We start from the raw sequence: 24,578 nt of genomic DNA, 5'->3' as shown, positions 1-24,578 counted from the left end.
ACTTCCTTTTCCACCCCTCTTCAATAGGCAGAAAATGCCTATTGAAGATTATTAATATTGTGAACAGAGGAGAGGGGAAGAAAAATATATATCCGAAGCTCAGAAGCTGTATAGGAAAGGAACATGAAGAGCCTAAGAAAGGCGTTCCTTTCCCTCAAACGGATTCGGATTACTTACTGTGTGCCCCTGTCTGAACCAAACGGCATCGTATTTTTAATCACCGTTTAGTTATTCTGGAGGCAACCAACACAAACAGATATGGGAAAGAGATATCTTAATTAAAAATTCCATTTTTTTTTTTTAAAAAAAAAAAAACACTAACGAAGAAGAAGAAGAAGAAGAAGAAGAAGAAGAAGAGATGTCAAAGGCCGATTGGGGGACGATTGATGGGAAAGACGAATCAGTCCCAAGAATCCCGTCAAAGCGGCCATTGCTTTTGAAAACTCAAAAATTGATATCTGCCCCTTAACTAAGCCAAGCTATGAAATCGAAATCAACAGATTAAATTCAAACGGCTACTCTATGAGGCATTCACACAAACAATCCAGATTGAACACACAAACAATCCAATCTGAACACACAGAAACGCAAAGCAGAAAAACACAGGGAAGAAGGAAGGGAGGAAGGGAGAGAGGGTTTTGCGGCTAGAGCCAACAGAAATTAGGGTTTCAGGGCCTGCGGGCTTTTTAAATTAGAGATCACGCCTCTAAATTACTAAACTACCCCCTTAGTTCTTTTTAAACCAGAAGAAATCAACATTACTGACTTTCGAAATATTGAGTACATATATCATGAAGATTGAAGAACAACATTTTTATTTTACTTTTATCTTATTTTATGGATGTGGTATTATTAATTAGTTATTAAATTAGTCATTGTTAAAAAAAATTAATGCCTGATTAACTTTATTCGTCTATGCGTTTTATTATTTTTTGAAAGATAATATATGATATTTCATTAATCAAAGAGAAGACAGACTTGCTTGTTCGATCAAAACAATATCATGAATCGAACCTAGAACATCACTTATCCAGGTCCTATCAATGACGTGTTTACAGGCCCCCTTGGCCATGGCATGTGCCACACAATTGGCCTCACGACTAACATAACAACATTTTCAATCAGGAAAAGAATACAAAATCAGTTTCATGTCGTCTACAATCTGGCCATACCGAGTTGTTTGGGTTGTCGCTGAGGTAATACCGGCAAATCACCTGCATGGCATCCCCTTCCAAAGACATTTGCATGATACCCATAGATTTGCTAAACGTAACTGCATGGAAGGCAGCCATGGCTTCCGCCACCGCTGGTTCAAGATAGCCTCGAAAAGATACATACTTCGCAGCAATGAATCGGCCACAGTGATCTCTCACCACGATACCCACTCCCACGATACCTTTGGTGGAGTCCAAGGCCACATCACAGTTGGTCTTGAGCCACCCTTCTATTGGCGTTGCCCATATTTTTAGAAATGTTAGAAACTACATATTATAATTCGAAAAATGTTAGAAACTATATTTTAATCTCACTTTTTTCATATGGTATTGCCAATCAACTATTGAATTAATATTTATTTAATAATAATAATAATAATTGAAGAACTTATTAACAGTAACACAATAACAAAGTGTGATAAAAATATAGTTTATAACATTACTCTTGTAATTTAGTGAATAAAGCATTTTAATTCACTTGTTGGAGACTCTATTCCTTGCTTTATCTTATGGTGCTTGTAACAATTTGATTGTTTGGTTAGTGGTTAAAACTCCGTTTGTTAAATTTCTCTTATTCTTTCTTTTGTTTCTTATTTAAGCTAAATAAACAATTCAAAACTATTTTAACCTTTATATTATATCACAACACTTTTTCAAACCTAAAGAAAAATGTCCCAAAAATACATTGACAAGAGAGCCTAAGCCCTTAACCCTGGACCTTCATGGGTTCCACGAATCATCAACTTAAACAGGACGTGGTTGCAACATTTTTCTAAACTTGTCAAACGGCCCTTTTCTTATTGTTACAAGTTTACAACTCTTCTCCTCATATATAGTCATGGGCTCTCAGAAATATTGCATAAATGTTATTTAATTGATTTTGTTCTTCATAATTATTTTGGCCCTATCTCGTCGTCTAATTCACCCGTTTTCTCTGCATATTTCTCATATTGTATATCCTTTACTCCCTCCCTATAATCCTTTGTTGCATTGCTTAAAAAAAAACTATCCACACACCCAGCAGGTCTGAGAAAATCATCATACATCTAATTAATTAAAGGACGAAAAAGAAATGAATTATATATAACAGAGATGATTACAAATCACAATTATACTTATACAAGAATGAAACAATACAATATGAATGTGCTTGACCAACGGTCACCGAAACCGAAAACCCAAACAGAGGAGCCGCAAAGGCCAAAACCCTTTCCCTTCCCCAATTCCCCAATTCCATTCTTCAATCAATCAAAAGCAATTTAGCTAGAATAGAAACCCAAATGCCAGAGCGGCAAGAGAAGCAAATATGGTGGGAACAAATAAGGTGGCATCGGAGGTAGGACTAGGCGCTGGTGCATCGGCAGCCGCCACATTCTGGGTGGCCGATGCGGCCATCAACATGATCATCGCGGCAAAGAAAAGTCTCATCTTCAATGCCTCCATTTTTGTAAAAAAAATTTCCTAATTGTGAAGCTAGCCTTTTGAAAAGTGCAGAGAATAATAGTGAGTGGTTAGTGATGAAGGGTGCGAATGAGGGGGTACTTTATATAGTATAATGTGTGAGAGGATAGAGAAAGGAAGAGACCGTTGCTCCTCCATGTGCACATGGTGATTGGTGATGGTTGGTGACTTTTTCTTTTCTGGGCTTTCTTTATTTTGCACCCACCTGCTTCTTAGTTGACAGGGTGTCTATACAGCTGTCCCCAACCCAGTTGTGTTGTGGGCCTTGTGGCCCTCTTTTCGCGTGATAATATATTATTGGTATTATTAATGAATTTTGTCTACTTAATTAATATTGTTATTATTCTTATTACATAATTTTTAATCACTTTTTTAATTATATATATATATATATATATATATATATATATATATATATATATTTGCAACTCAATAAAACCACCTGTACTCTCTGAACCTCTAACCTTATGAGCCAACTCAATCAATAAAACAGCTGGAGGAATCTTAATTATGACAGAGTCACCCATCATCATCATCTCAATTTGTTGTCCTTGTAGGGGTTCTGTTCATAAGGCGGAAATCATGAGCCACCTAATTTGGCCTTCATCGAGAAGAAAAAAGAGTAACCAATATCTCCCAAGTAACTACATTTATGTTTAACATGACATTCTTAATTTACTATTAAGTGTAGGCCTAACTTTCAAGGATAATTTTTCCTGATAATATTATTATTAGCATGTTTACGTGGGTTTTTGTTTTCAAAACTATTCTTAGCTTGTGGAGCTTGCGAATTGAAGGCAGATTTTTCCCAACGTTTTCTTTTCTTTCTGGTTGCTTCTCATGAGCTACACAAACTGCCTACAATTGCTTACTCCTCCAAGTTGAACAAACCCTTGCTGGAATTTGTTAATCCTTGTTTTCTTTTCATTCTATGCAGAAATTAAAGTTCATGTTGTGAATTTCAACCAAAATTTGCATGTTTTGAAATCATAACCCTTCTCAAAAGGGGTTTTCGAGATTACACTTTACTTTTCTAAATTTACACCCCATTTGCACTTGACATCTAAACAAAGGCTCACTAACTATTAAAATGTTCTGTATTACCACAAAGTCAAATTTGGCCATTAGTATTAATAGTAACGGCGCAAGGGAGTGGCACATGAGAATGGGGCATTTTCTCGTGACAAATTTACTCCTATATGAAATTGAAATGCATCATTTCAAAATGAGTAATGATATTCACGCTCCAACTCTTACACTTCCATTCTCATATTTTCTGACGTAATTTTTAAAATCACCATTAAATTTATAAAAAATTATTATTAAATTTTGATCTAATAATGATTAAAAATAAGAGCGGAAAAGTGTACAACATTACTTTTTTAGAATTGCTTCAAAAAAAAAAACGTCTGGCAGGTTATGCATGGTGGATGATAAATCAAATACAATTTCCAAAGTCCACAATAACAATTCCAACAAATTCTAAAACCAAGTGAGACAAAAGGTCTCCAAATCTAAAACATAAACATGTCCCACCTGGTACTTGATTAGTGGTCGAGTTCTGATCCATGAACTCAGCACTTGCTCACTAGATTTGCAGTCTGGGGCAATCAAGAAAAGTATAATTCCCGATACAATGTTTCAAAATGTTTGAACACATACCAAGAGTATGAATAATCGGATTCCTTGACAAATTAACCATGAAAGAGCTTCAACAAACTCCCTTAGCATCTGAATTCTGTAGAGATGCCCGTTCAACCACAATAGTCTTCAACTTTGGAATTCTTGACAGAATCAGGTGTCAATCCAGAAATTTCGTCCAAGTTGTTGATCTTCGGGCATTCCCAAACTTTGATTGAGTTGATATATGGAAATATATCCCCAACGCTCATCGACTCTGGCACTCCAATGCTGGTTAACTCTGGCAGTTCCACGAGATGCAGTTTCTTCAATTTCGGCAGTTTACGTTCTGTTTCTGTCGGTGGTTCAGACTCAAACAGAGTCTTCAATTTGTCACAGAATTTGAGTTCGAGGATTTCAATATTTTCTGGCTGCTGGGATGATGGAAACACAAATTCCAGCAATGGGCAACAATCCAGATATAACTCTTTCAGATTTTCAAACCCTCCAACTTTCTCCGTCCCAATGGAGACGACACTCTTCAACTTTGGAAGGTTTGACGCCCTCAGAGTCTCTAGATTTTTCAGCATTTTGACTTCTGTCTCTTCTCCGCCAAAAATGGACTCCATTTCGGTGCACTTCTCCACCGTGCAGCCTTTCATTGCCGTCACGCCCTCGTTCACTGCCTTCAAACCCGCAGCTAAGCCTGACAAGGATTCCATGAACTTGTTGCGAATCAAAGCAATGTACTCTGCTTCTACGATGGCACCCTTGATAGCATCAGGAAAACTATCGAATCCAACAATTTCCAGAAACCGTCCACCCTCTTCCGGAACTGCAAATTTCTGCAGGTAGATATTTCTCAAGGAAGGGTCAATTCTGTGCCAATCGATATCTCTAGCACCACCTTCCTCCTTAAGAGGGGCGGACACAGAGATGTAAAATTTTTCGAGATTCCCTAACTGATCAGGATGGTCCTTGAGAATTCCAGAAAGTTGGGTAGCACTCAGAGATATGCAAGGCCCGTTTTTACAGTGCTTGAGGATGCCGCACTCAGCCCAGTTTATCTCCTCCGGCAGGCGCTTTATCCTAACCCACTCGATCTTTTCAACACCCGTCATGTCTGGCAGACCAACGTGCTTTAAACTTGTCAATTCTGAGATCTCATAGGGAAATCCTTTGATTCCGGTCCCCCACAAATCAAGAACCTCCAAATGGATCAGCGAGTTTAGATCTGGAAGCTCCTTTAAGCCCGAACACCCTCTTAACTTAAGCTCCCGGAGACTGGTAAGATTTCCAAGGGAGGGTAGAGAAGTAATCTGTGTCTCCGAAAGATCCAGAACCTCCAGCTTTTTATGTTCTCCAAAATTTGGCTCCGATTTTGAGAGTGAACAACCTCTAAGGGAAAGCTGGGTGAGGTTAGTGAGATTGGAGAGGGAAGGTAACGGGAGACCCGTCCCTGATAGGTTGAGAATCTGAAGGCGGTTCATATTCTTCAAGAAGTCAGCATCAGTTTCTTTCAGAAGCTGTGCACCAGATAAATCGAGCTGACGGAGGTCGAATTGTTTGGAAAGGGACGGCAGGGATTCAATCTGAGTTTCAGAGAGTTGGAGGCGGTGAAGGCGAGTCATGTGCTCAAAAGATTGATCTGCTATTTTTGTCAGAGCACTACAACCAGAAAGATTAAGAACTTCAAGTTTACAAAGGTTGGAAAGTGAAGGCAGATTTTCAATTTTGATGTTCGAGGAGAGGTTAAGATGACGGAGCTTTTTCAGATGTCCGAAGGTGTTGTCTTCGATTTTCACCAAATAAGGGTTATAAGAAAGATCAAGGAACTCAAGATTAGAGAGCTTCTCAAAATTGAAAGGTAAATTAGTGATTGAAGTTTTAGAGAGATGAAGGATCTTAAGGTCAGGCTTTTCGTGCAAGGATTCATCCGGGATTTCCTTCAACTTATCAGCACCCGAAAGATCAAGAATTTGGAGGTGAGACAATGCCTTTAGCATGGACAGTCTAGGTAAGCATTGACAGCATCTTAATGAGAGTCTAGTAAGATTTTCAAGAGTGCCAAGGATTGGCAATCGGCCAAGCTCGGTTTCGGAAATGTCAAGGATTCGTAGTTTCTCAAGTGATTTCAATGTGACGTCTTCAAATTTTTTCAATTCGCTAGCCCGAGAGAGATCAAGCATCTGGAGGTTTGTAAGTTTCTTTAGTCTTGGCAGTGTTTCCAGGCTAGAGCACCCCCTCAGGATGAGCCACCGGAGCTCAGTCAGGCTGGAGACTGAAGAAGGCAGAGATTTGATCTGGGCTGCAGAGAGATTGAGGCTTCGCAGTTTACTCATTTTCTCAAAAAAATCATCCGGAATATTCTTCCTCAAGGAGGTAGCACCAGATATCTCCAGAACTTCGAGTGACTTAAGTCCTTTGATGGAATCAATGTCCTCCAGCGGATCACATCCCCTGAGCACAAGCATACGAAGCTCGTGCATTTTAGACAACGTTGAGGGCAGTACTTTGAAGGTAGGATCAAAAAGCACAAGAACTTGGAGTCCCTGCATTGGCTCAAAGAATTTATCGGGAACTTCCCTGCGGAGACGGGTTCCATTGATGAGCAGCGTGGAAACTTTATTCCATCTTTCCTTAATATTGGACGCCTCCATATTGGAGGGTGTTTTTATCATACCATCCACCTGTGTGATTCTCCCGAAAACTGGCCAATCGCCACCCTCAAACACTCTAGCCAATCCTAGACAGGAAGTACCTTCATAACCATCTCGGAGATAATCAGGAACTGTAAGTGCCAATCCTCCCATGACAAAGTTGCTACCAGCTTGTATTTTAAGCATGTGGCGATCTATGAGATCCATCAAAAGGCGATGTCCCTCTTTGTAGGCCTCCTCAACAAGTTCAACAGGATCTAAATATCCTTCCAATATCCAATAAACTATCAACTCATCGTAATGAACTCCACCACGTTTGAGAATGAAGTGCAGGTACCACCAGCATTTGATCAAACCCATATCACTGCTAGGCAGCATGTCATACGCCGAGGGCACTAGTGGGTTTACACCATCAGCTGCATCCTCACATGTAGCTGCTTTTTCCAGAGAACTTTCCAATGTCAGATTCCTGGAATCAAGCTCTCCAATGCGATTTAAGGTTCCTGCTATAATGTTGATTGCAGCTGGCAAACCCTCGCTCTTTTTGGCAATTTCTTTTGCACATTCTTGAAAAACAGCAATCTTTTGAACCTTTTCAGTGACTCTTTCCTTAAGCAGAGCCAAACGACTCGAACCCTCAGGCAAGGGGTCAATCTTGATCACTTTTTTCATTTCCTTTCTCTCAATCTCACTTGCTTCCTCCACAGGCTCTTCTGATCTTCTAGTGATTAAAACCTTATACGAAGTTCCCTCATTCAGTTGTAGATCGGATTTTAGCTCAGTCAGAATGTCATCTTCATTCGTTGTGTCAGGAACACCATCCAGAATTAGGAGAAGAAACTTCTTTTCATCAGTCGTTTTAAGTCTCTTTGCTTCAAGCTCATTGCATACCTTCACTTTCAAGCTTTCTAGGCTTTCCTCTTTTGGCTCCTCCTCCTTACTAGCATTATCTTCCCACTCCTCAGAACTGGGACGTACAGACAACTGAAGAGACTTACTTTCATATCGATGATCATTCAGAAACACCCAAAGGGCCATGTAAGATAGGCCCTTGTTGATTGCACAACCACTTATCTTTTCTGCAATCCATGTTTTCCCTACTCCAGCATCCCCAGTGAGAACAATTGTTTTCACATCTTCTCTCTCTAACAGTTCTAGTATTTCCTTTTCCCGATCTGCATCTCCCGAGGCCATTGCTGATAACAAAAAATTGAACGTTACAACTTTTACAAAGATCAAAAGAATTACAGTTTGTTTTAGCAGATACGTATGTCAAGGTCCACCTAATTCCTAGAACAGAATCATTTCCCACATTCCATAGAAGATATTGTTGGATCAGTAACTCCCAGAACATGGTGAATGTCATAGGTACATTTTTTTGTTCACAAAATCTAAAAAAGGATCAAACTTTCACAACTCTGCTTCGAAATGTATCAACATTTCGACATAATTTACCATGTACCCACTACCCACCATCTTGTTGTACAAAGAAAAGCACACACAATGGTCCAATGTTTTCAGGATTTTCGTGCTGGGAATTTATGGTGCAGAAAAATAATTCTCTGTTCAGCTTTTGGTATCAAAATTTTGAATTCAAACCCGACTCCCATATTGTTCTCCTATTTCAATTATCCGATGATTAGATTAAATTCACATTTTTTGCTAACAAATGAAGCATGGACATTCATCAGGCCAAAGATCTGAACGAGGGTGTTGAGAAATTTCACGACTTTTTGAAGAATGAAAAAAAAAAAAAAAACAAAAAAACAAAAAACAGCTAGATCTACGAGTGAAACGCTCTCCAACATCTCTGCAAATACAGATGGTCGGAGATAGAGAAAGAGACAGAGATGAGACAAAATCTGTGATCTAGAACTAGAAGTCTACGCTCAGAAACATGGGCAACAGAAAGGAAAGCAGAAAACAAACACGCAACATTGGCAGCAAAGAGAGCGAGCAAAACCTGGTGCGTCTTGAGGTGGATTTTCGAAATCAAAACAGCTCCTCTCCCTCCCAGAGATTGATCAGAATTCAGGAGCGTTTGTATGGTATCTGGTTTACAATTATTATCGCAAGTCTCCTTCGGTCAACTCTTGCAAAGTCTTCTTCAGTCAACTGCGGCTTTGCAACATAGAAAGCAATTCCGCAAGTTACCAGTTTATCCTTCAGTAATTGAATCCAATAATTGACAGAGACGTGGTCACGTGGATTCGTTTTCATAGGCTCCTTAAAATAAGATCGGCTGTGGGAGGGGGATGAAGTGGCAAATAAAATTATAAAGGGGCGTCACAAGGTTGATATCCAATAAATATAAAATGAACCAAACGACATCGTTAGTGCTACTTCTTCTTCGTTACTGCTACAAGTACTGAAACTAGTGCCGCGTATTATTACTTGAAAGTTCAAAGTATCCCAATCTCATTTCTTCTGGCTCTTATTGAGGCGCCACAAAGTGAGGCAACTATTGTGCTCCAAAACCCTTTTGGGTTCTGAATGTTGATGTTTTCTTACGCATCTGAGGAGTGAGGGTTGGAAGTGGTTAGGGCACCGAACTCATTTGGTTGACCGATATCCAGTCTTCTTTCCAATTGAATGTTCTGTTAAGGGATAAATGTATGATGGGTCCCGGACAAGGAGAGTGGGGAAGACCAAGAGTGAGAGAAACGGCATTGCCAGGAAACCTGGGTTCAAACTGCTCAGCATCAAACCAATTGGGTGTTTATGGGCCCAATCATGGTTTTCTTGGGACTTCCTTGTGTGATCCCCTCCATTTCTGACCAACCAATCAGACTGAATCCAGAATGGTTTGTAGATTTATCTTTGTTGGAATTGAAGCGAAGTAGCAGTAATGATGTCGTTTGGTTTTATTTTTATGACTCTGATTTTTGTATGAAACGAATTAGATAGTTACCAGTATGGCTCATAAGAGTATGAAGATAAAAGCAGAGAATAGAAAATAGAAATTGGAAAAGAAATTTTTAGATATATGAAAAAGATATAGAAAGTAACATCTGAAATCTGTAGAGATGCCAGTCCAACCTCAATACTATTCAGTTTTGGAATTCTCGACAGATGCATATGGTAATTTACGAATTTCGTCTAACTTGTTGATCTTCGGGCATTCCTTGACTTTGATTGATTTCAGAGATGGGAAGATATCCACAATGCTCTTCGACTCTGGTACTCCAAGGCTATTCAACGCAGCAAGTTCCACGAGATGCAGTTTCTGCAAATTCTGTTGTTTATATTCTGTTGGTGGATCTGAATCAAATAGAGTCTTCAATTTATCACAGAATTTGATTTCGAGGATTTCAAGATTTTCTGGCAGCTGGGATGAATGAACCACAACTTCCAGCACCGGGCAACAATCCAGATATAACTCTCTAAGATTCTCAAGGCCTCCAAGTTGCACATTCCCAATGGAGACGACACTGTTCAACTTTGGAAGGTTTGACGCCCTCAGGGTCTTTAGATTTTGCCTCATTTTGACTTGTGTCTCTTCTCCGCCAAAAATGGTCTCCATTTCGCTGCACCTCTCTACCATACAACCTTTCATTTCCATCACGCCCTCCTTCATTGCCTTCAAACCTGCAGCCAAGTCTGATAAGGATTTGATGAACTTGTTGTCAATCAAAGAAATATACTCGGCTTTTACGAGAGCACCCTCGATACCATCAGGAAACTTATCAAGTCCAACAATTTCCAGAAACCAACCACACTCTTCAGGAACAGAGACCATCTTCAGGTAGATATTTCTCAAGGAAGGGTAAACCCTGTGCCAAAAGATATCTCCACCACTACGTTGCTCCTTAAGAGGGGGGGAAACAAACAAGTGAAATTTTCCGAGATCCCTTAACTGATCAGGATGGTCCTTGAGAATTTCAGAAAGTTCAGTAGCACTCATAGATATGCATGGCCGGTCTTTACAGTGCTTGAGGATGCCGCACTCAGCCCAGTTTACCTCCTCCGGCAGGCGCTTTATCTCCCCCCAATCAAGATTTTGAACATCCTTCATGTCTGGCAGATCAACGTGCTTTAAACTTGTCAATTTTGAGATCGCATAGGGAAATGCTTTGATTCCGGTCCCCCACAGATCAAGAACCTCCAAATGGATCAGCGATTTTAGATCTGTCAGCTCCTTTAAGCCCAAACAGCCTCTTAACTTAAGCTCCCGGAGACTGGTAAGATTTCCAACGGATGGTAGAGAAGTAATCTGTGTCTCCGAAAGATCCAGAACCTCCAGCTTTTTATGTTCTCCAAAATTTGGCTCCGATTCTGAGATTGAACAACCTCCAAGGGAAAGCTGGGTGAGGTTGGTGAGATTGGACAGGGAAGCTAACTTGAGACCCGTCCCTGATAGGTTGAGAAGCTGAAGGCCGTTCATATTCTTCAGGAAGTCGGCAGTATTTCCTTTCAGAAGCTGTGCACCAGATAAATCGAGATCCTCAAGTTTTGACAGAGATTCCAGAGATGGAAGTTGTTTTAGGCTGGTACAGCTTCTTAGCAAGAGCTGACGGAGGTTGACATTTTTGGAAAGGGACGGCAGGGATTCAATCTTAGTTTCAGAGAGTTGGACGCGCTGAAGGCGAGTCATGCGATCAAAAGATATTTGATCTCCTATTTTTGTCAGAGCACTACAACCAGAAAGATTAAGAACTTCAAGGTTATCAAGCTTGGAAAGCGAAGGTAGATTTTCAATTTTGGTTTTGGAGAGGTCAAGATGACGGAGGCAACTCAGCTTTTCGAAGGTTTTGTCTTCCAGTTTCACCAAATTAGAGGCACCAGAAAGATCAAGCAACTCAAGATGAGAGAGGCTGGCTAAATTGGAAGGAAAAAGAGGGATAGAAGTTTGAGAGAGATCAAGGATCTTGAGGCTTGTCTTATTTTGCAAGGATTCATCTGGGAATTCCTTCAAGTTAACAGCACCCGAAAGATCAAGAGCTTGGAGGTTGGACAAGTCTTTTAGTTTGGGCAGCCTCGCTAAGTGCTCACAGCGGCTTAATGAGAGTGTAGTAAGATTTTCAAGTTTGCCAAGGATTGGCAAGCGGGAAATCTTGGTTCGGGAGACGTCAAGTCTTCGGAGCTTCGCAAGTGATTTCAATGCGACGTCTTCAAAAGTTTCCAATTTGATAGCGCCAGAGAGATCAAGCACCTCGAGTTTTGTAAGTTTCTTTAGTCTTGGCAGTGTTTTCAAGCTAGAGCACCCCCTCAGGATGAGCCAACGGAGCTCAATCAGGTCAGAGATTGAAGAAGGTAGCGATTTGATCTGGGCTGCAGAGAGATTGAGGCTTCGCAGTTTACTCATTTTCTTAAAAAAATCATCCGGAACATCCTTCGTCAAGGAGGTAGCACCAGATATCTCCAGAACTGTTAATGACTTGAATTCTTTGATGGTATCAATTTTCTCCAACAAATCGCATCCTCTGAGCACAAGCAGACGAAGCTCGCCCATTGTAGACCAGCTTGAGGAGGGCATGAGTGTTTTGGAAGCAGGACTCAAAAGTGCAAGAATTCGGAGTCCCTTCAATATTATTTTGTAAAAGAATTTATCTGCTGGGCCTTCCCTGTGGAGACGGTTTCCATCAATGAGTAGCGTGGATACTTTGTCCCATTTTGCAGGATTGCAGAGTGTTTTCATCATACCATCAGCTGGTGTGATTTTCCCAAAACCTTGCCAATCGCCGCCATCCTCGAACACTACACTTTCCAATCCTAGACTGGATGTCCCTTCATATCCATCTCGGCCACAATCAGGAACTGAGAGTAGTGCCAATCCTTCTGCGACAACATTGTTACCATCTTGTATTTTCAGCATGTGGCGATCTATAAGCTCTATCAAAATGCGATGTCCCTTTTCATAGGCCTTCTCAACAAGTTCAACAGGATCTAAATATCCTTCCAATATCCAGTAAGCTATCAACTCATTGAAATGAACTCCACCATGTTTGCTAAAGAAGTGCAGACTATGCCACCAGCAGTTGATCAAAGCCCTATCAGTACTCCTCAGCAACATGTGATAGGCGCAGCGCAGTAGTGGATTTACACCACGATCAGGTGCCAGCTCCTCACATGTAGCTGCTTCTTCCAGAGCACCTTCCAATGTCAGAATCCCGGAATCAAGCTCTCCAATGCGATTTAAGGCTCCCGCTATAATGTTGATTGCAGCTGGCAGACCCTTGCTCTTTTTGGCAATTTCTCCTGCACGTTTTTTAAAAACAACCATCTTCTTAACCTTTTCAGTGACACTTTCCTGAAATAGAGTCAATCCCGCTTCTTCAGAGAAGGGGAGAATCTCGATCACTTGTTGTTTCATTTCCTTGCTCTGAATCTCACTTGCTTCCTTGACAGGCTCTTTTGATCTTCTTCTAGTGATTAAAACCTTATAATACGGAGTTTCCTCATTCAGTTGTAGGAAGTTTTTTAGTTCTGTGAGAATGTCATCTTCACTCGTTGTATCATCAGGAACGCCATCCAGAATTAGGAGAAGAAACTTCTTTTTATCAGGCGTTGCAGCTCTCATTTTGTCAAGCTTCTCAGATATCTTCTTCTTTAAGCTTTCTAGGCTTTTCTCCTCATGATCTTGCTCCTCCTCCTTACTGATATTATCATCCCACTCCTCAACAGTGGAAAGCACGGACAACTGACGGGCAATATTCTCATGAAGAGGACTCGGTTTGGTCTCTTTGGAGGAGGATTCGGTTTGGTCTTTTTTGGAAAAGGCTTGCTGGTTCTGAAACACCCAAAGCGCCATGTAAGATGAGCCCTCGCTGATTAGTCGATCACTTATCTTTTTTGCAATCCATGTTTTCCCTACTCCAGCAGCCCCAGTGAGAACAATTAATGTTTTCGCTTCTTTCTTTAACAGTTGTACAATTCTCTCTTCCAGATCTGCATCTCTCGAGGCCATAGCTGATAACAAAAAATTTAACGTTACAACTTTTACGAAAGATCACAAAGGTTACAGTTTGATTTAGAAGAACAAGATAAAAGGGGCTTCCATAAGTTAAAAAATTTAATAAAAAAAATAATAATAAGGATATAAATTTGGCATGATTATAGGGCAAAAAAGAAGCTAGGGTTATATATATGGATCTTAAGAACCCTAGATCAATGGCTATTAATCAGTACTAGAAGAGACGTTAAAGATTTCTTCTTTGAAACCACATTGAAAGCTCTTAAGTCTTAATTAAAGAGTATTTAAGGGGCTCTTTATAATCATATGTGATTTTTGGACCCTACGTCACTTAATTAATTCAACTAATTAAATTCCAAATTATATCAAAACAGCTTTGTAACTTTACTATTCCTTGGACTAAATTTGTAAAAATTGCCTATCCAAAGTCTTTCCAGAAAATCCGATTGCGCTTTTGTTTTGATAAGATTAGTGCCTTATATAGAAAATCCGAAATTAATTTCCATTTATCTTGTTGACCAATGCGGATTTTGGTTCATTGGGAGCAATATTGGAAGATACAAACAATAATTTATTAAAATTATTGAAAATATAACTAACAAAATAAATAAATACTTCAACAAAATTTAATTATCGTTCTAAACAAATAAATGTAACTTGTAAATTTTTCATGTCTAGCATTAATTTATTCAGGTGTCCTCAACGAATTTGCTAATTTGGTTTCTATCATTAATTAAGGGAAAATGTTAAAATCACAACATAAATTGAACTTATGGCTAACTTCTCTCCTACGTGTCATTTAACAACAAAAGAAATTGAGAAAGAGGATTTTGGGATTCCGAAAATGTGGGAAAAAAGACAATTTGTTTGGTTTAAAATTCAAATTTTTTTACACGTAGGAAAGAAGTTGGCCATGAATTGGGTTTGTGTTGTGTCCGTATCAAACCTCTTAATTAAGACAGTAATCATATATATATATATATATATATATATATATATATATATATATATATATTATTTTTTCAATCAAGGATCTATTGCAAGATTCGCTAAATCTACCTTGACACAAACTCACTTAAAATTCGATTGGAATTCAATAAAATTATCGTTATCCATAATCTCAACTAACTACATGCAATTATATATTTCAATTTCATTCAATTAAGACATATAAAATATATATATTCATCAACAAATAATTTATAAGAGCTATCGAAATATAAAAGTACTTTACATAGACAATTTTATTACTTAATAGTAAATTTAAATCAATATAAAAAATAGGAATAAAAAGAGAGCGGGAAAAACGAGTGTACGAATAGAGGTCGAGAGAGTAATCTAGCCACAGTACAATAAGATCCATCACATGGTGGGCACGAAAGTTTGTAAAGTTTTCTAGCCTTCCAAAAGGAGGAAGGGGGATGGAATTAATGCATGGTGTTTGAAATAATTAATGTCAACAATCTTTCAATATTAAACAATAGAGAGGTGTTGCAAAGCCATAATAACAACTCGTGAGTCTTGCATTGGACTATTTACAAGCCAAATGTAAAGAAAACAACTCTCTATCTACTCTTTAGCATACAAATAGTCTAGATATATATGAATCAAAAGCTCTACAATATCTCTTGAAACACAGGTCCTCCGAGAGAAATTAAAGAGAGAGATTGTTAACATGCATGCACGCATGCATAGCCAAACATATTTTATTTCTGACTTAAAAATATTGTACAATATTCAGAAACATTGGGAACAAAAGAATGCAGTTGGGAGACTGGATGGTTTGTATATTATCAAGCTACATGGCAACATTAATGGCAGCAAAGAGAATCAAAAAGTAGGAAAAACAATTACAAAACAAAGAGGAAGAAAGATTGTGAACAAAACCTGCAGGTGCGTTTTCGCTGGACATGATCCTAAAGCAAAACAGAGAGATTGATGAGAGTGTTTGTTTAGATAATCGGTAGGCACAAGTGCTTGCGGATATATTGCCCTCTTCTTCAATCTTCATACATATATATATATATATATATACAAGTCTTGATCGAGTATCAAATGCTTTAATATCTTTACTGCTACTTGCAAAACACGAAGCGATACGATGCGTGTAATATTACTAGCTTACCCGCCTTTTTTCTTTTGTCGTATTTATTCTAGATCGAGCATTTTCTGCAGTTTTCCTAATTAAAGCTTCTTCCCTTACTTAAATATAGGAAAAAATTTCAAATATTTCTAAAAAAAAAAACAAAAAGATTTGCTTCTTCGATGAATGAATATATATATATATAAGATTTTCTTAGAAAAAAATAAATATTTGCCCAACGAACCGATCGATCAATATCATTCCAAAAGCAAAAAGTGAAGGTAGGGATCGAGGAAAGAAATATGCTAGCTTGTCGTAATGATTAGTTATTTAATTTTTCCAAATTCTTTGCTTCCATCATCGGTTTCATCTTTAACAGGATTTATATATATGAATCTTCAAGCTCGATCCCCAAGTGAAGAACTAAAGCTATAAAAGAAGACGAGCCTTCAATTTAACTAAAAGAATCTTCAATAAACTAACTTAGCATTCTGCTTTAATTAGCTTTGTTTTTTGTTATCAGTAATCTTTTACCGTCATCGTAATTAATTAATTAAGGGTTAAGTGATGGCCGGGAACCCACCCTATTGTTGAGGGCATTGTTTGGATGAAAGACTTTTTCTACTTATTCGGGTAGTCAGGTGGGAAATTAGATCATAAGACTTCACCCTTAATTAAAAGGAAATAAATAAATAAAACATACGAACTCAACCCCAAGACGTATGCGATAAGATTTCAAATATTCAAAATAAACTATAATCCTAATTAATTTTAAATAACCTAATCCCAATGGGTTGAAATTCTAATCAAACTCAACTACTAAACTTATATCATCTAATTAATTAGTCTTATCCCCATCATATCATTCCTCCACTTAAAATTAAAGGACCTTGTCCCCAAGGTCCCATCCAAGTTAGTATATATATATACACATAAACTTACTAAAACAGAACAAAAAAAAAAAAAAAAAAATGTTTAAAATTTTTTATGTGTTGATAGTCCCTATTTATTGGGATGAGATGTACTTTGCATGCATTCTTCATGGATGTCACATGTATGAGTGATGAGGTGGTGCTGCATTCTATGAAACTAGAATAGGTCTCTAAACAAAAATCTTCATCTACCATGGTTTATTTGCTACTGAAGACTAAATAGAGATGGATAAAATTTGTTGCTATTGGTTAATTGTTTTCATCTTCTTTGTACAGGATCGTCAAATTAAATCAAATAGTTGTTTATTTACAAGTGTGTCCTTAATAAAGTTGAGGTTGTGTGTCAAGAGACTTGATGGCACCAACTTGAATACATCAAGTAAGGCATAGAAACAATATTATTAATGTGGACAATTGGAATATATATATATATATATAAAGCTGGGCAGGAATAAATAAAGCGTTGATTTAGTAACTGGCAAACTTTATTCCAAGACTTGGCTTAATTAATAGAGTTTACAAACCGACACGTATAGAGCTTACAAAATATAGGACTCAAACACACACAACCATTCTTCTCTCCTCACAAGTACTTATTTCACACCAAAAACAAACAAACAAACGAAAAAACAAAAAAAGGACTTCCAAACTAACACACAAACACACATACTCCCGGTAATCCGAGATGGCATGCATATATATATATATAAGCTCAAGTCACTGAAATCTGTAGAGATGGCAACAGTCAACCTGGATCGATCAATACTGTTCAATTTTGAATCCTGCTCCGCATTCAAGAAGTTCGTTTAAGTTGTTCATCAACTTGGGGCATTTCCTGAATTTGACTAACTCCAAAGATAGAAATATAGTCGACCTAGGCACTCCAATGCTGGTTAACTCTGGCAGTTCCACGAGATGCAGTTTCTTCAATTTCTGCAGTTTATATTCTGTCGCTGCTTCAGAACCAAACAGAGTCTTCAATTTATCACAGAATTTGATTTCGAGGATTTCAAGATTTTCTGGCAGCTGGGATGATGGAAACACAACTTCCAGCAATGGGCAACAATCCATATATAACTCTCTAAGCTTTTCAAACCCTCCAACTTTCTCCTTCCCATTGGAGACGACATTCTTCAACTTTGGAAGGTTTGACGCCCTCAGAGTCTCTAGATTTCCCCTCATTTTCACTTCTCTCTCTTCTCCGCCAAAAATGGTCTCCATTTCGGTGCACTTCTCCAGCGTGCAGCCTTTCATTGCCGTCACGCTCACGCTCACGCCCTCCTTAATTGCCTTCGCAGCCAAGTCTGACAAGGATTTCATGAACTTGTTGCGAATCAAAGCAATGTACTCTGCTTTTACGATGCCACCCTCGATACCATCAGGAAATCTATCGAATCCAACAATTTCCAGAAACCCTCCATGATCCTCAGGAACAGAAAACTTCTGCAGGTAGATATTTCTCAAGGAAGGGTCAATTCTGTGCCAATCGATATCTCTAGCACCACCTTCCTCCTTAAGAGGGGCGGACACAGATATGTGAAATTTGTCTAGATTCGCTTGTTCCTTGAGAATTTCAGAAAGTTGGGTAGCACTCATAGATATGCAAGGCCCGTTTTTACAGTGCTTGAGGATGCCGCACTCAACCCAGTTTACCTCCTCCGGCAGGCGATTTATCTTCCCCCAATCAAGATTTTGAACATCCTTCATGTCTGGCAGATCAACGTGCTTTAAACTCGTCAATTCTGAGATCACATAGGGAAAAGCTTTGATTCCGGTCCCCCACAGATCAAGAACCTCCAAATGGATCGCCGATTTCAGATCTGGCAGCTCCCCCGATTTCAGATCTGGCAGCTCCTTTAAGCCCGAACAGCCTCTTAACTTAAGCTCCCGGAGACTGGTAAGATTTGCAAGGGAGGCTAGAGAAGTAATCTTTGTGATCTCCGAAAGATCCAGAACCTCCAGCTTTGTATGTCCTCCAAAATTTGGCTCCGATTCTGAGAGTACACAACCTCCGAGGGAAAGCTGGGTGAGGTTGGTGAGACTGGAGAGGGAAGGTAACGTGAGACCTGTCCCTGATAGGTTGAGAAGCTGAAGGTTGTTCATATTCTTCAAGAAGTCAACATTAGTTTCTTTCAGAAGCTGTGCACCAGATAAATCGAGCTCCTCAAGTTTCAACTGAGATTCCAGAGATGGAAGTTGTTTTAGGCTGGTACAGCTTCTTAGCAAGAGCTGACGGAGGTTGACATGTTTGGAAAGGGACGGCAGGAATTCAATCTTAGTTTCAGAGAGTTGGAGGCGCTGAAGGCGGGTCATGTGATCAAAAGATTGATCTCCTATTTTTGTCAAAGCACTACAACCAGAAAGATTAAGAACTTCGAGGTTATCAAGCTTGGAAAGTGAAGGCAGATTTTCAATATTGGTTTTGGAGAGATCAAGATGACGGAGGCAACTCAGCTTTTCGAAGGTTTTGTCTTCCAGTTTCACCAACTTAGTGGCACCAGAAAGATCAAGCAACTCAAGATGAGAGAGGCTGGCTAAATTGGAAGGAAAAAGAGGGATGGCAGTTTGAGAGAGATCTAGGATCTTGAGGCTTGCCTTATGTTGCAAGGATTCGTCTGGGATTTCCTTTAGCATCAAAGCACCCGAAAGATCCAGAATTTGGAGGTTGGACAAGCCAACTAGTTTGGGCAGTCTCGCTAAGTGATCACAGCGGCTTAATGCGAGTGTAGTAAGATTTGTAAGTGTGCCGAGGATTGGCAAGCGGGAAATCTTGGTTCGGGAGACGTCAAGCCTTCGGAGATTCTCAAGTGATTTCCAGGCTCTGCCTTCCAATTTTGCCAATTCGGAAGCGCCAGAGAGATCAACAATCTGGAGCTTTGTAAGTTTCCTTATTTTTGGCAGACTTTGCAAGCTTGAGCAGTCGCTTAGGATGAGCCAACGGAGTTCAGTCATGTGGGAGATAGGAGGCAGCTCTTTTATCTGGGGTGCACAGATTTTGAGGCTTCGAAGTTGACTCAATTTCTGGAAAAGATCACCCGGAATATCCTTCAAGGAGGCAGCACCAGATATCTCCAGAACCGTTAATGACTCGAGGTCTTTGATGGGATCAATGTTCTCCAACGGATCACATCCTCTGAGCACGAGCAGACGAAGCTCGCCCATTTCAGATATGCTTTTGGGAAGTGATTTGAATGTAGGATTAAAAATGGCAAGAACCTGGAGTCGCTTCATTGGCTCAAAGAATTTATCCGCAACTTCTCTGTAGAGACGCCTTCCATCAATGAGTAGCGTGTATACTTTGTCCCATCTCTCAGGGCTACTGGTCGTTGTTTTTATCATGCCACCCATCTGTGTGATTCTCCTGAACCCCTGCCAATCGCCATCCTCAAGCACGCTAGCCAATCCCAGACTCGATCCATCCCGCCCACCTCGCCAATCGCCTAATTGCTCAAACACATCAGCCCATCGCAGACTCGACGTCGCCCCTTTGTACCAATCGTCTTTCTCGAACACATTATTATCCCATCGCAGATCAGTCCCGAGACAATCAGGAACTGTAAATGCCAACTCTTCCATGGAAATTGTGTTATCATCATGCATTTTCAGCATCTGGCGATCTACGAGCTTCATCAGAACACTATGTCCGACGTTATATGCCTCCTCCACACGGACCACACCGTCAACGGCACCTACAATATTTCCTTCCAATATCCAGCAAGCTATGAGCTCGTTGTAATGAACTCTGCCAGGTTTCTGAAAGAAGCGCGGGCTATGCCAAGAGCCGTCGGGCTTCTCCAGGCGGGTGGCTGCTTTTTTCAGGGCATCTTCCAATGTCAGATTAATCGCGGAATCGCGCTCCTGCTCCCGCTCCGCAATGCATTTCAATGCTTCTGCTATCACAATGATCGCAGCTGGTAAACGGTTGCTCTTTTTGATAAAATCTTTGGCATGTTTTTCAAAATCAGTGATCTGCTTATTAACCACCTTTTCAGTGACTTTGTCTTGGAATAGCGCCCAACCCTCTTCGTCAGACAAGGGTTGGATCTCGATCACTTTACGCTCTTCATCAGACAAGGGTTTGGTGTCGTTGGCTTTTTCTGTGGCAGGTGTTTGATCGGCAGCAGTAATATTCTTAGCCTTTTCCTCCTGATCAGGCAAGGGTTTGGTGTCGTTGGCTTTTTTCACGATCATCTCCTTGGTCTCGCCCACTTCCTTGGTCACCACCTCTTTTGATCTACGGGTGATTAAAACCTTGTTGAACAAAGCTGTTCCCATGGCCATGAAGCTGGGCTTACGAAGGGCCTCTAATTCTGTCATGATTGGAGCTTCATCCAATGTGTCAGGAACACCATCCAGAATTAGAAGAAACTTGTTTTCATCAGATTTCATTGGTTGAAGCTTAGCGGCCGCGAGCGCGGATATCCTGTCTTTCATCAGGTCCAGGCTTTCCTCCTTTGGCTCATCCTCCTCCTTACTAGCAGTATCATCCAACTCCTCAGCAGTGGAATTTCGGGACAACTCACGGGCAATAATCTCATAAAGATACCTGCGAAGAAGATTAGGCTTGCTATAATCTCCTCGCTGGTTCAAAGGCACCCAAATGGGCGTGTAAGATAACCCCGCCTGGCTCCCATCACTACATAAATGGCGTATCTCATTTGCAATCCATGTTTTCCCAACTCCAGCAGCCCCAGTCAGAACAATTCTTTTCACTTTTTCATCCTTCAGATAATCTACTATTGTCTTTTTATATTCTTCCCTCGAGGCCATAGCTGATAACCAAAAATTGAAACGTTACAACTTTTACAAACATCAAAACAACTAACTAGCTAGGATTAATATATATATATATATATATTACCACAAAAATATATTATATATTCTTGTATTAAAATGGATACAAAATTATCGACCTAATTAATTAAAATTACATTCAATTGTCCTTCTAGCTAGCTATAACCTGCTTTCTGTTTTTCTTTTTATATATGTAAATAAAAAATAAAAATCGTAACTTGAAGGGATTAATTAATTAGGTCAGTTAGTGGAATCTGAGGCGGTCTCCATAAGGCAGAAACCAACACTTGTATGAATTTAATGAATTAATTCTTCTATATATATAACCTTCCTCCGTTCTTTCTTGTTCTTGCAAAAATATTTTTAAAATTAAATTATAACGCCATGCTAATTAATTTAAGAGAGCAAATTAACTAAATATAAAAGTTTACATAGATAATTTTGTTACTTAATAATAAATGTAAATCAATATAAAATTTTAATTATATACTTGGAATTTTTTAAGAAAGAGAGAAACTATTTGATGTAAAGTTTATTGACTAGCTAGAGACTATATATAGAGGTGTACTGCACATGTTTGAATATATATGTTTTGACAAGTTTTGACTTTTTGTTAGCAAAATGTAAAGTGGGGCATCCTTTGTTTATATATATATATATATATATATATATATATATATATATATATAGCATATTTGGATGGAAATAGATCAAAGGTAGCCATGACCCCTTTGTTTTTCTATTTTTTTCTTAATTTTTTTTTTTTTTTTTTTTAAGGAAAAAGTCAAATTATCCCCTCAAACTACTACTCAATTTACAATGTCTCCTCCAAACTTTCAATTGCGACAATGTCCTCTCAAACTACTAAAAATTGACAATGTCGCCAAATGGCAAAAATACCCTTAATAAAATAAAACAAATTTTTTAAAAAAATTAAATTAAAATTCAAGTGTGAAAATTAACATTAAAAAAAAAAGTATTTTTTTAATTTATTGGATTTAAAAAAAAAAATCTGAAAATCATATTTACAAAAAAAATAAATAAATAAAAGGTTTTTAACCAGTTAATGATATGTGTTACACAATAAATTGTAAGTTACATTATATGTTTTAAATAATAATTTAGTTTCATTGAATTATTTATTGCAATAATTATATTTTTTTTAATTTTTTATTATATTGACCCCTGGCCCAAAATGCTGCGTGTGTGGGCTTAAAAATTAGGCTTCACTCCCATTAAAACTAAGTTTAACTCTTGATCATTCATACTTCTTCGGCCTTTCTAAATTAAATGAGAAATTAATCCTTATTCCAACGTAGTTTTGAGTCTTTTGACAGGTATACAATGGAAGATTTCACAATTTTAGCTACTTTTATTACGAGGGTCATATTCAAATTAGAGGCAAATTAACTTTCTTCTTTAAGGGTGGACAATTAATAAAGAACATGCAGCAATTACTATACATGAGTTTGAGAAAATTTGGGCGAAACCGGACGTTTGTCCCGTCACCCCCACCTTACTCCGTCCCTATATATATAATCTACAACCAAAACGTAAAGAAAACGACCCTATCTACTCTTTAACATACAATCTCTACAATATCTCTTGAAATAGCTAGAGGTCCTTGAGAGAAATCAAAGAGAGTGATCAGATCGTTAACAAGCATGCACCGTTGCACAGACAAACATATATATGAATATATTGTACATTAATCAGAAACATTGGCAGCAAATTATAAGGAAAGCATGCACTTGCAGTTGAGAGTGATATCGATCAAGCTATATACTGACAACATTGGCAGGAAAGACAAAACAAAGAGGAAGAAAGATGGAGAACAAAAAACCTGGTACGTTTTCGCTGGATATGAACCGAAAGCAAACAGTAGAGAGATTGATGAGAGTGTTTGTTTGTTTAGTATCTCGATCGCTTGTGGATTGCCCTCCTTCGCCTCTTCTTAATATATATAAGTGTTGATCAGTTTACTGTACGAAATGCTTTACTGCAACTTCCAATACAAGATGCCATGCATGAAATTACCAGCTTACCCGCCTTTTTCTTTTGTCGGTGTTATATATTGTGATGTTTTTAGTTAGAGTTTAATTAGGTTTCCTATCGGCCGGTTTCACACAATCTCTTTTTGTATAGTCTTATAACTAAATGACTAAATGACATACAACAAAATGACAAAAGCTATAACAACAACTGTTTTACGACTATCGTATAACAAAATGACATCATAGCAATCAATTTTTTTATTTTTTTTTATTTTACAATTGTCTATTCAAGGATTGATTTTAACTGACAAATCATCAAATTATATGAACATCATAGTTTTATAGTTGTCAGTTGTTATTCCTTAGTTACAAACTGATGTAGTTATTCTTAACTATTAATAGCCTTGTTAAAGTGTTGATTAAATAATTAATTTTATCTCTTTCTATATATTAACTTAATTAGCTATTAGAGACAAATGACCTAATTAATGAGTTCAAACATTAACTTTGTCAATTCACTTTATTTAAATTAAATATTTTATATGTTTGGCATCACCTATTAAAATGAAATTTGAGCTTATGTACACGTGATTTAACATGCCTAAATTAAAAGAGAAAATATCCTATACGTAAGATAGAATTAAAAAATCGATACTTTGCCCAACGAACCGATATGATTCCAAAAGCAAAAAGGAAAGAAATGTGCTTGTCGTAATGATTAGTTATCAATGGGTGTGGCTTTACAAATTCTTTGCTTTCATCGACAGTTTCATTTTTTGACTGGATTTATTCTTCAAGCCCCCAAAGTGAAGAAGCTATTATGATCAAGTATCTTCAGGAAGTTCTATATATATATATAAGAGACAAACGTACTTCTGAAAAAAGTTAGAGCCTTCAATTTAACTAA

General features: G+C 38.4%; 4 protein-coding genes and 2 non-coding genes across 6 annotated transcripts; all 6 read right to left on the bottom strand.

Moving 5' to 3' along the window:
- Nucleotides 1-86: 86 nt before the first annotated feature.
- Nucleotides 87-244, bottom strand: LOC132162668 (small nucleolar RNA snoR138). The gene has a single exon (XR_009438248.1). It is a non-coding gene; the product is annotated as a small nucleolar RNA snoR138 (small nucleolar RNA).
- A 112-nt stretch (nt 245-356) lies between these two features.
- On the bottom strand, nt 357-480 carry LOC132162663 (small nucleolar RNA U19). The gene has a single exon (XR_009438243.2). It is a non-coding gene; the product is annotated as a small nucleolar RNA U19 (small nucleolar RNA).
- Nucleotides 481-2,264: 1,784 nt separating this feature from the next.
- LOC148583214 (arabinogalactan protein 13-like) lies at nt 2,265-2,719 on the bottom strand. Its single transcript, XM_088511330.1, has one exon. It carries the CDS (start codon nt 2,655-2,657, stop codon nt 2,478-2,480), a length of 180 nt encoding a protein of 59 aa, XP_088367456.1. The 5' UTR covers nt 2,658-2,719; the 3' UTR covers nt 2,265-2,477.
- A 1,401-nt stretch (nt 2,720-4,120) lies between these two features.
- Nucleotides 4,121-9,053, bottom strand: LOC132162092 (putative disease resistance protein At4g19050). Its single transcript, XM_059572342.2, has 2 exons — nt 8,919-9,053; nt 4,121-8,151 (listed from the first exon to the last, which is right to left on the bottom strand). The coding sequence occupies exon 2, from the start codon at nt 8,147-8,149 to the stop codon at nt 4,430-4,432; it is 3,720 nt and encodes a 1,239-aa protein (XP_059428325.2). The 5' UTR covers nt 8,150-8,151; nt 8,919-9,053; the 3' UTR covers nt 4,121-4,429.
- Nucleotides 9,054-9,875: 822 nt separating this feature from the next.
- On the bottom strand, nt 9,876-15,794 carry LOC132191568 (putative disease resistance protein At4g19050). The gene is given in 2 exon segments (XM_059606661.2): nt 9,876-13,864; nt 15,756-15,794. Coding segments are annotated over 2 exon segments (4,014 nt in total). The 5' UTR covers nt 15,781-15,794.
- Nucleotides 15,795-17,371: 1,577 nt separating this feature from the next.
- On the bottom strand, nt 17,372-23,586 carry LOC132192270 (putative disease resistance protein At4g19050). The gene is made up of 2 exons (XM_059607547.2): nt 23,521-23,586; nt 17,372-21,655 (listed from the first exon to the last, which is right to left on the bottom strand). The coding sequence occupies exon 2, from the start codon at nt 21,651-21,653 to the stop codon at nt 17,643-17,645; it is 4,011 nt and encodes a 1,336-aa protein (XP_059463530.2). The 5' UTR covers nt 21,654-21,655; nt 23,521-23,586; the 3' UTR covers nt 17,372-17,642.
- Between the last annotated feature and the right edge of the window lie 992 nt (nt 23,587-24,578).

Source organism: Corylus avellana, chromosome 10, assembly GCF_965113065.1.
Source record: "Corylus avellana chromosome 10, dhCorAvel1.hap1.2, whole genome shotgun sequence".
In the NCBI taxonomy this organism is placed as follows: Eukaryota; Viridiplantae; Streptophyta; class Magnoliopsida; order Fagales; family Betulaceae; genus Corylus; species Corylus avellana.
Note: the sequence above shows the minus strand (reverse complement) of the source record. Positions and strands in the feature narration are given on the sequence as shown.